The sequence below is a fragment of the Amblyomma mixtum genome, chromosome 3 (genome assembly GCF_055824585.1).
Source record: "Amblyomma mixtum isolate Tamu chromosome 3, ASM5582458v1, whole genome shotgun sequence".
Classification (NCBI taxonomy): Eukaryota; Metazoa; Arthropoda; class Arachnida; order Ixodida; family Ixodidae; genus Amblyomma; species Amblyomma mixtum.
In genome coordinates this window covers 366,067,629-366,081,442 of record NC_143014.1, presented here as the reverse complement: position 1 = coordinate 366,081,442, position 13,814 = coordinate 366,067,629, and the positions used below count along the sequence as shown (strand labels likewise).

Sequence of the window (13,814 nt, the reverse complement as noted above, 5' to 3'; positions counted from 1 at the left end):
TAAGCTTTATCAAGCGTGCACCGCCCGAGCGTTGAAGTGCCGACCCTACGTGACTGTGCTTGCTGCATTTATTTTCGCTCGGTTATCATGAGCAAAGATGGCTTCTTTTTATTACGGTATTTATGTCCGCGATGGTTTGTCAAAAGGAACTCGCGGGAAGAATAGATGATAGCGCTGCTTTTAGCCAGTAATTTTGCTGTCCGTGGCCGTCCGCTGAACCCCCCTAATACTGTAGAATGGGAACGGCCCGGCACTCTCGTTATCAGCCTCTTCGCCACCCGCAGCGCCACGCGCTGTCATTCCGGCGCTCTGGTGTTCCGTCATGTGTGCTAATCTTTTTTACCCGCGACTGTACACGAACACGTGCTGCGCAGCTTTAGCATAAAACGCGCGATAGAAACATTTTTTCGTTTCATACAATGCAGACGAGGTATCGCTAACGCAGCGTGGTCCAGCATTCTTGATATAGTAAGCTTCTGTTGTCTCTCAAGGAGATTGCAACCTGCTTCTGCTCATTATCTTCACTTCTGAAAGTTCGGTGTGCAGCCATTACAAATTCGACAGCGCTCAACAAGATTAGCACCCTCATCGTGCTTAATATCTGTCGCATGGTCCCTTACCCGGTCGTTGACACAACGCCCCCTCTGGCCAATGCAGGATTTGCCACATGACAGTGGGTCTTCATAGACAACGCCAATGGCACATTCCACAAAAAGCTTCACATGCCTCTTTTTACAGCCGGCCTTTTTGCTTCACCAGTGATGCGTCGGCGGCCCGGTTGGCCAAGCTCTCTCGGGATTGAAAAAATCACTGGCGAGTTGTACCGGTTAGCCGCTTTTTTGAGGTCATGGCGGAATTTGGGGATGTAAGGCATCACTTCCGGCCTAACTTTACCCTGCGCGGTTCCAGCAGATTTCTTGTTGGTGTCAGACTTTATCTTCTTGAGCAGCTTTTCAGCCACTGCCTCAACAACCAACCGAGGATAGCAAGCTGCATCAAGCCTTGCAAATTGGTTACTAAAACTGGTTTGGTTTGGATTGGTTTATGGGGTTTAACGTCCCAAAGCGACTAAGGCTATGAGAGACGCCGTAGTGGAGGGCTCCGGAAATTTCGACCACCTGGGGTTCTTTACTGTGCACTGACATCGCACAGTACACGGGCCTCTAGAATTTCTCCTCCAAAGAAATTCAACCGCCGCGGCCGGGATCGAACCCGCGTCTTTCGGGTCAGCAGCCGAGCACCATAACCGCTGAGCCACCGCGGCGGCTGGGTTACTAAAACTACCCTGCATGTCATGCACACATGACTTCCTCACAGCAGATTGCAGGCGGAGGTTAGCAATGCTCCTTTGTACTAATTTCGAATACGAAGATTTATAGGGCATAAGTTGCTTTTGTGCTCGAGGGGAATGCGCCCAGCACACACCTCATCTAAGAACCTGATAGTTAGATCTTAGAACTGCCTGGTATTTTCAACCGGTAGCACATAAATAAAAGTGAGCCCTTTAGCGTGTTACTGGAAAACTTTTAGTACGCTCAATCGTGTATCCTCATTCGAAATGGCCCAAGTTTTGTCTAAAACAAGTAAAAAGACATCCATGTATCGGAACACTTTTCGAACACCGTCATTCTTAGAATGCTTGAAAAGATCGTGTAAGGATGATCAATACTTGCTAAAAGGATATTACGCAACACCGAAGCGACACAAGACCCAGCATATATGCCCTTATTTTGTAGATAAAACTTGTTGTCACAAATGATAAAAGTACTGCAAAGATAAAATTCCTAAAGCGCTAAATATTTTTGACAGTCATCAACGCGGCATTCTGGAAAGAAATGTACAGTCAACATCATACAGCCTTTGAATGCCGCAAACAATTCCCGGTGCGGAACGGAGTAAAAGAGGTCTTTTCACATCGATAGAAAAGGTGTAACCTACATCTTCATTGTCCTTGGGGAACTGAACAATTTCTGTCGAACATTTATTGAGAAAATTGTCCCTAACCTCCTGGCGGTTCAAAACTTTTTTGGGGAATCTGCTGACACAATTCTGCCACGTGCCTCGTACACTCAGAATTGCACAAAACGATACGTCAAGATTATGTGTCTTGGCACTGACAGAGCCCACTAACCTTTCTTTCTGTGATCTCTCTAGCAAGCCAGTGTAGATTTAGGGTCTTACAGAATTCAGCTAATCTTCCTTTAATCATAATGTCACGTTTTTAACTACTAAGTTCTTCCTAATTCCTTGCATCGCTTTTTCGTTAAACAAAGCTTTAGGCAAGGCCACGAATCCACCGGCTTTATCTTCTTGCAAAAGACTGAGTTCGTTATCGATAAAATACTTCACTGTACCATCCAAAAGTCTTTTAGCTTTGGCCCCGCCGTGGTGGCTAAGTGGTTACGGCGCTCGGCTGCTGACCCGAAAGACACGGGCTCGATCCCGGTCGCGGCGGCCGAATTTCTATGGAGGCGAAATTCTAAAGGCCCGTGTACTGTGCGATGTCAGTGCACGTCAAAGAACCCCAGGTGGTCGAAATTTCCGGAGCCCTTCACTACGGCGTCCCTCATAGCTTGAGTTGCTTTGGGACGTTAAACCCAAATAAACCAAGCCAAACCATCTTTTAGCTTTATCTTGTCCAGTCGGTTTTACGTTGTTCACCAGATATCCTATCCCTTCTAAGAGGCTGCTCGCCTGGTTTCCCTGCCAGGCCTTCTTCGCAATGCGACGGTTCAGGCTTAAACGTTCATGAGGGGGTAGACAGGGTTCCAGTCCAAGTTTGGGTCCTATATTGAGAATGTTCGAAATGGAGGAAGGGAGAGTTGCTCAACCGATCACTACTTGTCCACCACTGCGCTTCTCCGGGTTTTTCGGTTTCCTCGTAGTAGCAAGAATCCATTTCAAGTTGCTGTGCCAGCAAAGTTCCGTTGGCCTTGCAGCGTGACTTCTGAAGCAGGTGAAACGTTTTGTAGCTAGCCATTCCGGATTTCCAATAAAATAGGCAGCACGCAGCCATTCTGGTGATAACCGTACTTGTCTCCGAAGTTCAGATATTAAGATTTTGCAGACACGTTTCACGCGCCCCCGGGACACAATAGCGTTGTTGTGTTGCAAAACAGTCCTGCGTAAATCGAGGTGAAGAAAAACTCTACATACGTATCCCCTGTAAATAATGCGAAGCGCAGCAGGTGCTAGCTTTACAATATAATTGTAAAGAACAAGATGCAGGGCTCCTGCTGCACATGTTGAAATAGCTGTACGGGGTTACACCCGCAGCACGGTTTCCAATAATTAGATTTGGACACAGCTCCGCATGCGAGCCACTTTAATATCACCGCACGTTGTGCATTTTTTCTTCACTGGGAGTATAAAGCTGAATATTTGAGTGTCATAATTTCTCATACTAGAATTTATATATATATATAATATATATATATACATACCCTGAGGAAGGACGGTCCTCCGTCCGAAACTGTCGGTATTACATTAAGATAATTGCAAGGTTGTGACCCCTTCTTCTACAAGTCTTCCTGGCCCATTGAACGACAAGACCTCCTGCAACTATATATATATATATATATATATATATATATATATATATATATATATATATATATATATATCCAGCCGTCGCCATAGCTCAGTTGGTAGAGCACCGGACACGTAATTCGGAGGTCGTGGGTTCGGTGCACGCCACCGGCATGTAGTTGTTTTTCTAATCAATTATCTTTAAGCGATAACATATTCAGTAATATTCTTCCTTGATCAGTACCGCAAAAGAAAAAAAATATTAAAAAATTCCCGTGTTTCTTGGTTTCTGCGGCTGTTGGCTTCTCTAATATATATATATATATATATATATATATATATATATATATATATATATATATATATATATATATATATATATATATATATAACGACTGCACAGCTACCATTGTCTTCCATAAAGTCGGCAATAAAATTCCTACAAGGAAAGGTGTCAGGCTGGGAGACACGATCTGGCTGATGCTATTCACCGCCTGTTTACAGGAGATATCCCCAGCTATTCGCAATCCGGCCATCAGAATAAGAGTTATTGGAGAGTACTTAAATACGCGATTAGCTGATAACATTGCCTTGATAAGTAACTCAGGAGATGAACTACAAAGTATCGTCAGTGTGTTAGGCAGAGCTCAACAGCGGGTGTAAAAATAACATGCATAAAGCCAAAGTAATCTTCAACACTCTCGTAAGGAAGCAGGAGTTCGCAGTTCGTAACGAGGTGCTGGAGGTGAACAAATACGCCTACTTAAGGCCGTTAATGACAACTGATCCGGATTGTGAGAGGGAAATAACCAGAAGAATAAGAATGGGTTGGAGCGCATATGGCAGGTTTTGTGAGATCATGAATGGCAGTTCACCAATATCCCTCCAGACAAGAGTGAAGAAGAGCTGTCTCTTGCAGGTACTCACCTACTGAACAGGAACACGGAGGCTAACGAAAAGGCTTACGCTTAAGTGCAATACAACGCCGCGTGCTGTCGAAAGAAAAATGAAAGGTGTAACAATAAGAGATCGGAAGCGGGCCGAGTGGGTGTGGGAAGAAAGGCGGGTAAATTCCATCCTAGTCAAAATCACGAGGAAGAAATAGGCTTGAGTAGGGGATGTAAAGTGACGGCAAGATAACCACTGGTCTTTTCAGAGTGATGGAGTGGATTCGAAAGCGCAAGCATAGCAGGGCGTGGCAGAAAGTAAGGTGGGTGGATGGGACTAAAGTTTTCGAGGATATGGTGGCCGCAGCTAGCAAGGGACACAGTTAAGTGAAGAGAGATGGGAGAGGCCCTTTGCCCTGCAATGGGCGTAGTCAGGTTGATGGTGGCGGTATGATTTTGGCAATTTGCACTATTTGTGCGATATAGATGGTTTTCATCTGCATCGTGATGCACTTGCGATATTGTATAGAAATAGGAGACCTAAATAACAGTGCAAAAAACTCGCGTTTTGAAACGTTGGAGGGTGAATAAAGGATATGGGCTCAAGAGAACTTTTAGTCTTCAGTTTCATGGCGATAGCAGTTAGGTAGTCGTCTTGCAAAAGCAAAATGATGTCTGTGTAACTTAATTTCTATGATTTGTCGAGAAAATCATGACCTCATGATCACCGGCAAATTTAAAAATCTGAGGACTAGAATGTTTGTGTGCCTTCCACTGGATAATCCTATGGGATTACATCCTTCCCGCCAACTAGAACGCTTTTTTTTCACGTACTATGCCCCACTAATCTAACTTAATGCGATGGAATTTAGAAGAGGGGCCACGCTCAAAATTTGTGAATAGGCCTGCCTCAGAAAATGGATTTTCTTCTTTGACACTGTGGCTAAGAAGGTGCCAAGTTTTTGAAGTAATAAATTAACAGCGATGTTACCAGTCAGAAGTTTGTTTCTCCTTTCTATTGCTTCGCTCTGCCAGTTTATGGTGCATGCCCCGTTGCTCGCACCAGGGGCACTCTGCCCTCCCGAGGGGAATGACCCAATTGAGAACGCTCTGTCAAACCATCTCTCAAAAGAGAGGAGCTGCTGCTGCTGCTGCAGCGCAAGGAAAACATGAAGAGCTTTTTCGTATTTCTGAGCTTGGAAAAGCCCTATATAACCCGAGAAAGTCTTTATCACTGGTTTATAAATTGTTTCAAAAAGCATGCCGCACGAAATGTTTTCCATGGTTACATTCAAGGGACTCTGAAGGGAAATATCGCGCTAAGGAATACATGCAGATGGTTGTTGTTTGATACTTGCGACGTTTTTTTCTAAAGTATTTGCTATCACATGATGCTAATTAGTCCGCCTTACTTTACTTATTGTTCCCTATTGCTGTCGCTTTAAATGCTACGACTTTTATAGTCTCTAACAACAAGGTCGTGCCTTTCTATAAGGGCGCTTTTTTCTCTATCGCAGTGCCTCAAGCGGCAGCCAGACACGGCGAAGCCACTGGCACTATCACTCCGCAAGCTAATCATCATTGTGGGTGAAGTGGCCAGCTCGCTGGAAAAGATGAGCGACGTGCCCGTCACCGACTGGGTCGCCGTCGGTGAGGAGCTTGTCAAGAAGCACGAGAAGGTACATCAGTGCGCGCTTTCTGAATTGATGCGTCCCCGAAACGTCACCCTCAGCGTTCTCCGCATACCTGTTCTTTGCTATGCGATGTAACATGCAGAGTAGCCCCATCTCTAAGCGACAAAGAAGACGTGATCCAGGAGGATAAAAAGATGGATTTCACAGCAATCTGCATCGTGCCTCAGACCGACCGGCATATACCAAACTTTTATTTTTGTTTGTGCATTGTTATTCGCATTCTAATTAGGTTGTATTTCGGCATTAACCGATATGTCTTTAGCTTATCACTTCCCTCCTCGAGGTCTGCTTGGGTCATAGCACTCTCTCTTCCTTATGCATTATTGACGTATTTTTGACTTTCTGGTTCCACCATATCATGGATAGTTTGATCAGGGCGCTTCGACAGGCATAATTATGCCATATCGAAAAGTTGAGGTTATGATTTATTTGCAGAAATACAGAAAAACGTTTGCATTGTGAATTAAGAGAACGATGTGCTGTAGTATATGGTTCCCTGATGCAATGAAGAGCATGTTGCGAGTGGTAGAAGTTCGGTAAAAATTTATACAAAAGTACATAACCTGCGAACAACTGCAACAATGAAGAAATTTGGAAATGAATTGCAGTACCTTTACACTTAAACAGGCGTGAAATACTACAGGCAAATGCCAAGAAATCTGCTCCAAGAAAGGTGTCAAAATTTCCAACTTTGCGTTTACAGCTTCTTTGCAGCGCACATGCATGTATGACATTGACGTTGCAAACTCAAGTGTCACAAACAACCGCTCGTAAGGAACACCATTCCTGGCTACGCACCGCAAATGTCTGGTCATGAGGAGCGAGTGAGTGTTGTGGCCATTGCGTTGCTTGAAGAGACTATGCTCAACTATCGGAGCTCCTAATTTCATGAGTACAATCAATCCCACTGGGGGCCTAGTTTGAGCACCTGCCTCGTATGCTGGTTGTGCAGGATGCGATGTCGGTTGCAGCCGGGTACTTGCCAGTTTAGAATGGCCGCACGCTCTCTCCTGACTTGGTGCTCAGAATCTATTGGACGATTTCAGTCTCGGAACTGAAGGCCACAAAGCGCGTTAGCCATACACAGCTCCCTTTTCGCCAATAAAATGAAATCATTATTCTCAGCGCTGTTGAATTATTGGGCCGTCTGCAAACCTTTCCACGTCAAAACTGAGAGTTTAAACAGTGAAATGCTACTTCGCGCAAGACTGATCGCAATGATGGCATCAAGCGGGACGTTACAAAATAGCATGCCACAATTCATATAATCTTGTAGCGCAGTGCTATTTTTCTTAATCTCCGTTTTAATAGGTTTGGTATTTTCCGCTATGATGTTCATTTTTTATCTAAAAGACCGCTACAAGCCATAAAAAACCTCGCTCTGTTGCGCTTTGAGTGTTTTGGTTACCAGACATATCTTCAGACGCCCGCCATCAAATTTATTCATATCAAAACTGCCACTGCCAGCAATGAAAAAAAATGGCTGTAGCGATGTGCGACGTAATTCCATATTTGCTTTTTTCATATTTAACAAAACTAGGATTTTGGCGCAATATTCTTACCCAGCATTTTCTGTTTATGATGACAGTGTCGATATTTGTGTTTGTAGTCCTATGCAGTGATACATGACCTTGAGATTCTTAAATAAACAAGCACGCCAGTTGAAAGAAAAAAGTTGTTCACAATCACTGCCACCAGAAATATATAGCTTTCATGCGGCGATTCTTTTGCATAGTAGGATGCAACTTAAAAAAGCAGCAGTTCTTAACAATGGGCCACGGTCCGCGGCGTCCTGCACTACTGTGCTAGCAAGTCACAACAGTGAACCAAATCAGCTTTCTCATGTTTGACTCTATTAAGCAAGCCAGGTATCAAATATAATTTTTTCTGCGCTATCTGGGGAACTGCGATACCACCCCAGCTTCGAGCAGGGGCCTCGGTTGCCACGCAGCTTACAAGGTGGTGCAGCCTGTGAAATCTGCTGCTTCTCTCTGCTATTTCTCGCCGATTCCGGAAAATCCACGCAAGTTTCCACATTAACTTATCTGTAGAAAAACACACACTACCATAAACTTTCTTTCGGTCTTTAGTTGAGCTGAAATAGGCCAGTAGTTTACTGCTACCTTTTTTACAACCCGTACAGACAAATACGGAACACGCGGGTATGTCAGCATGTTACGTATTGCCGTAATAAGGGGTGTACGGAAGGGCTGAGAGAAATAAATAAGCGCGAAAGCAACATGTATACCATATCGCTCTTCAGGGGGATCAAAACTGACAGTAACGTGTGATAATAAGAATAAATTAGAGCATGGGATGCGAGGGATGTTTCTATGTAGCAATGTGTTAGTGAGGCTTTCATGCGTGCACGTACACTGCGATACTGGATTGCGTTATTTCATTTTACCCTAGGCAAAAAGCAGCAGCTTGGAGTTTTTTTATACGTGAGGCGCAGTCTGCAAAACAAGATCACGTCACAGCCTAATAATTGACTATAGATGCAGGAAACGAACTTATATTTTGCGTAAAGGGTATCACGGACAAACGGCACGGTCAGAGGCATGCTGGAAAAGCAGATTAGTTCCTAACATTGCGCAAATTGACTCGCTCAAGAATTGCCAAAGAATTTGCGATGGTAGTTGATTTTATTTTCAGACGAGGCTGCGTTATTTATACCGTCAGGCTTGCGAAAACAACACCTGTGGGCCATATTTAACGAGCTGCTTCCACTGCGATGCAGGATAACTTGTTTCAGTCACGCGCATATTCATTGGTAATGAAGAATGCGTCGGACCATGCCATCTTTTCCAGATTTTAAAAAAAGAAAAAAATATTATGTAACTTTTAAAACTGACCGTTTTATACCGTCTAAATTGGCCGATACACATGGGTGTACGTGCAGCACAGTAGATGTTGACACCAGCCTGCATTTCTGGTAGCTGAAAAGAGGTGATCCTGAAAATGGCCTTTCAAATGATGGCCAGCCTGGCCAAGTACACCTTCCCTCAAGTTAGTATAATTTTGTGCACGCCAGCGTATACGACTTACATATGTCTATTGATGTCGCTTTACGCAGCCTGACGTGTTTGTTCTGCATTCATGATTTTGGGTCATAACAGATAGAAAACTACAAGGGTTCTGGTCGCTCGATTAAGGAAGGTTTTGCTGAACAGGTTTCACAAAAAAACAGAGGACAAGATGCACCAAAGAAACAAGCGCACCAAAGAGAAAGATGGTGTCCTATATGCTGTGACTGAATTGCTGAATTTTCTGAATTGCTTATCTGCATTTGCACGGAACATATTCTACTTACTTCAGGGCAGTTGTATCCTGCATTGGCAGCCCTCTTAGGGAGAACTAGTTTTCGCTTTGATCAATCTACTGCACATTTATTTATTTGATTACAGATGCTTCCTGCCCCCGAGGGGGCTGTGGCAGGATTGGTAACGATGGTTGACAATAAAATGCATTTTCGCAAGAATAAGGAAACGACAGTGCACTCTGACAAAAGCGACAACAAAATTTTGGTACAACGGACACAAGGATTGAGGAGCAATGGTCGACAATAAAATGCACGTTCGCAAGAATCAGGAAACAGTGCACTCTGAGAAAGCTGAGACCAAGAAATTTAACAGAACTGACAACTAGCACGAGGATGGGGGAAAATGGTTGACAGTAAAATGTATGTTCGCAAGAATCAGGAAACAATTGTGCACTCTGACACAACAGACATAAAAAAAACTGACACAACTGACAACTGACATAAGGACTGGGGAACAGTGGTTATCAGTAAACTTAATGTTGGGAAGAATCAGGAAAAAACAGTCAACTCTGCCACAACTGAAATCAAATATCTCACAAAACTGTCAACTGGCGCGAGGATTAGGGAACAATGGTTGTCAGCAAAATGCATGTTCTCAAGATTCAGGACACAACAATGCACTGTGACACAAATGACATAAAAAATCTGACAGAATTGCAGCTGTCACAAGGACTGGAGAACAATGGTTGATAATAAAATTCAAGTTCAATTCAATTTATTCACCAGACATTTTGGATGGTTTCTTGGATAAAAGCTGCTCACGCATCTTTACGAGGTCCACGAAACTAATACAAGAGAAATCGTACAGCTTGCAAGAACTAATTTGGAACCATTAGTATCTATAAAGCATATTACAACATTAAATGATAAAAAGAGATATTATAGAACAGAGGCAGTGATATAGTAGAAACTCATGAAGTCTCAAGTTGTACAGAGAAAAAAAATAAACAGACTACTAAAGATGACACGCTTTCAAACAACGAAACAAACACAAGTAGGACACCGAGCTAAATAACACAGCAAATAATATTAACAATGATATTAGGAGTACACAAGCACTCAGAATGTTACATAGTAGTTACATTGTTCCTTTATTTTATAGCCAGTAGAGTTTTGAAATGCATTTAAGGTACGTCGATGGTTATGAGCTAACGACAGTAATTTATAGTTACCACGAAAAAATGCTGTGACCCATACAAAATGATTTCTTGTGTGCATTAAAGCCTTGCGTAATTCTAACTAGGCCAAAGTTTATAAATAATTTTTGACATGGGCGAGGGAAAAATACATTAGTTGCATAAGTCAAAACTGGTATAAGTTATCTACGCGGATTATGGAAGGTTCTTATTGGGTGTTTTCTGTTGGACTCAATTTTTCGAGATTTGCAACATGATGAAGAATTCTTTTTGTATTATGAACAATTTATTCATGTTAGTCTTTGTAGTTGTAGCCCGTACTAAACTGCAGTAACTTTAATGTGATTGGAACAATGCATAATAAATTCGGATTTTACAGGCAGTGTCACAACATCGCGACAAGGCACCTAACCGAAGAAAGTTTTTTGCTAAGGTGATCAATCCTAAGTCAAGTTAGACAAAAAATACACTCATAATGAATCAGGAAACAATAGCGCACTCTGAGACAATTGAGACGTGAACGGGAGGCATCAAGATTTACAGTGTAGAAATACATATTCACATGTATTTTAAAAAAAACACTCCGCTGCACGCAACTGAAAAAAAGATTGATTGATCCGTGTACAGCACCGAGAAACACTTCTTGGGGTAGCTCAAGGTTTTCCTCTAAATATAAACGAAAAGAATTATTTGGGAATGTGGTGATAGATGAGGAATTCACAAGTTCTAGGAGAAGAGAGTTCCAATCCCGAGTTTTATATGGGAAAACTGGGCAGGATTTTAACGTATCTAAAGTGACAACATGCCAAAAGCATATGTTTAGTTTGGTTGCCACGTGGGTTTGCTTTGCTGGGTCGATGGCATCTCTGGAGACGATATTAGACTCAGATTAAACTCTGATCGAGGTTAAGCTGATCAGACCTGTGCGCGTCGCGTATGAAAAGTGATAAAGACGACGACGTGGAATGCACAGCGCGAGAGTGTGTTGAGGTTTAGCACAAGGTGTGATCGGGTGCAGAGATAGATTTGGGCTCTCATGCAGTGCCCAGCGAATCTGTTCTGCGCCGCCTAGTGTTCGAATCCGAGTGGCGGCAGTATTTATTCTAGTTAGGTATTTTATTCGTGTCCGGTTTCAGAGATGCAACGGCTTTTGAAGCTATGGTCGTGAAGTAGAGCTATTGCTCTACTTCACGACCAAGTTTGAGGCAAAATAATTGTTTCGTCGTGTTTCCATCTGGTGTCTGGCTCCGTTAAGCTGCATATAACTTTTAAAATCATTTTTTCTTCTTTTATTAATTATGTTATAGAGAATTAGCAGCTGATGAGTGTTTGGTGTCGTTTAGCTTGATTTATGGGGTTCAACGTCCCAAATCTATTCTGGCTATGAGGGACGCCTTAGCGGAGGGCTCCGGGTAATTTTACAACATGGAATTCATTAGCGTGCACCGACATTGCATGGTGCATGGGCCTCAAGTATTTCGCCTCCGCGGCCGAGATCGAACCCCAACTTTCGGAACAGTAGCCCAGCACCACAAGCACTGAACCACCCCGGCGGCGTGAATCTTTAATAGCGTTTCAGGGTTCAAATGCCGTATCTTTGCCTGCGATTACTAACCGCTATGCGCCTACCATACGCGTTCTGGATAAATTTCATCGCTCTGATCCGAACAATTTCGCTGGCATTATAGTCTGATTCAACGTGAGGGCTCTAAGGATTAAATGGCTATAACAGAAATGTGATCAATAGGAGCTATGAAGTATGCTTCAAGACTACACTAGGAGAACTTTTTTTTCTTCCCAGTATTCACTAAAGGGGAGGAGCTTGGAGGCTAATGAAGTCTTGAAGTTCAGGACAGCGGGGGCCGAGAGGCAAAAAAAATGAAAACTGGTTTAACAACCAAGCAGAAATTAATGAAATGGCAGCTGAAATCGAAAGAGAAAATGGATATTAGCAAATCATGTTATGCAAAGAACAGGCAACCGATGGCTCTTTTCTATAACGAAGCGGGCTCATAGAGAACATAAACGTAGCTTGGGTGTGGGAGAGTCAGCGAGTAAGTTGGGCATAAGAGATTAAGAAGTCTGCAGGGATAGTGCTGTGGTAGCTGGCTCACGGGAGATTTATTTGGGAATAGATGGGCGTCCTAGATTAGACATAGATGGTCTGCTTCTGGTGATGACGCTACCGGAACGTGGAGCAGTAGTGAGGAGCAGTAACCTTTTGCCAGCTTATGAAGCAGCATGAAATGCAGTCTTTGTTTATGAACATAAATTGCTGTTTGGTCAAACTTAGAAATGATGGCCACGTGCGGATGCCAACTATGAAATTGTATTCTGAACTGTGTATCGTCCCAGCCGTCTTTGTTCGTTGCTTAGCTCATCTGACTGAACCTAACATAGTATTGTGAATAAGTTCTTGTACGTCTCTCTCTTCTACGCGCTCTTCATGGGCATGCCACGAATGAGGGCAAGGGAGTGGGGCTCACGCGAGAAAGTCTAAATTATAATTGAATTAATTTCGAAACTGTATCGTATTTAGGCATATAATCAGGATCGCTTGAGCAAGAAAACACGCACCCACACAGAAAACAAGGAACATTTGAGCGAAAGGTCTGGGCTAATGTTCCAAATTTCGAATGCAAATGTTAAATATAGTAATACTCGTGCCTGTTTAGTAAGTACTGTTTCTTGTGCTTTTTTATGATGGAAAGGGCAGCAATCGAAGGACACACGCTTCACAAATCTCCGAAGCATGTTCACATGCATTAGTTTTCTTCTGCCCGGTGTGTGCTTGGCGACAGAAAACAACGTCGATACAGCGTCGCACACCTTCATGTAGGCCCTGCGTTGCCGGTGGGCGTGTTTTCACATAAATAATTCCCTTTACTTTTTTTCTCGTCGTGTCATCAGTTAGAGATACGACTGCAGAGAGCCCTCAGCGATGAGGAGTGCTCAAAGGGGAAAGTCATGGTGCAAATAGTTTTCCCGAATAGGACGCCGGCGTACAGGCTGTGATACAGACCAGGTGTCACGAAAAAATGAACGCGATAGCTAAACAAGTGGGCCCATATGTTGGCACTTTGTTTGTTACCTAAACGCGTTGTGGAATGTCGCAACTTTGCAGAACCAGGTATAGAAGCTGTTCCTGTTACACTTGAGCGTCATTAAGACGGCGACTAGAGCTATTTAGTACATACTGTTAAAAATAGCGCACGCCCAAGGAACACAAAAAAAGACGCTCAAAGCA

General features: G+C 43.2%; 1 protein-coding gene across 1 annotated transcript in view; it reads left to right on the top strand.

Moving 5' to 3' along the window:
* LOC149356661 (microtubule-associated serine/threonine-protein kinase 2-like) overlaps positions 1–13,814 on the top strand; it is a 126,141-nt gene that overhangs the window by 30,566 nt on the left and 81,761 nt on the right. The window contains exon 4 of the mRNA XM_089576403.1: positions 5,933–6,094. Within this exon, the coding sequence (XP_089432529.1) occupies positions 5,933–6,094 (162 nt within the window). The remainder of the gene's footprint in view (positions 1–5,932; positions 6,095–13,814) is intronic.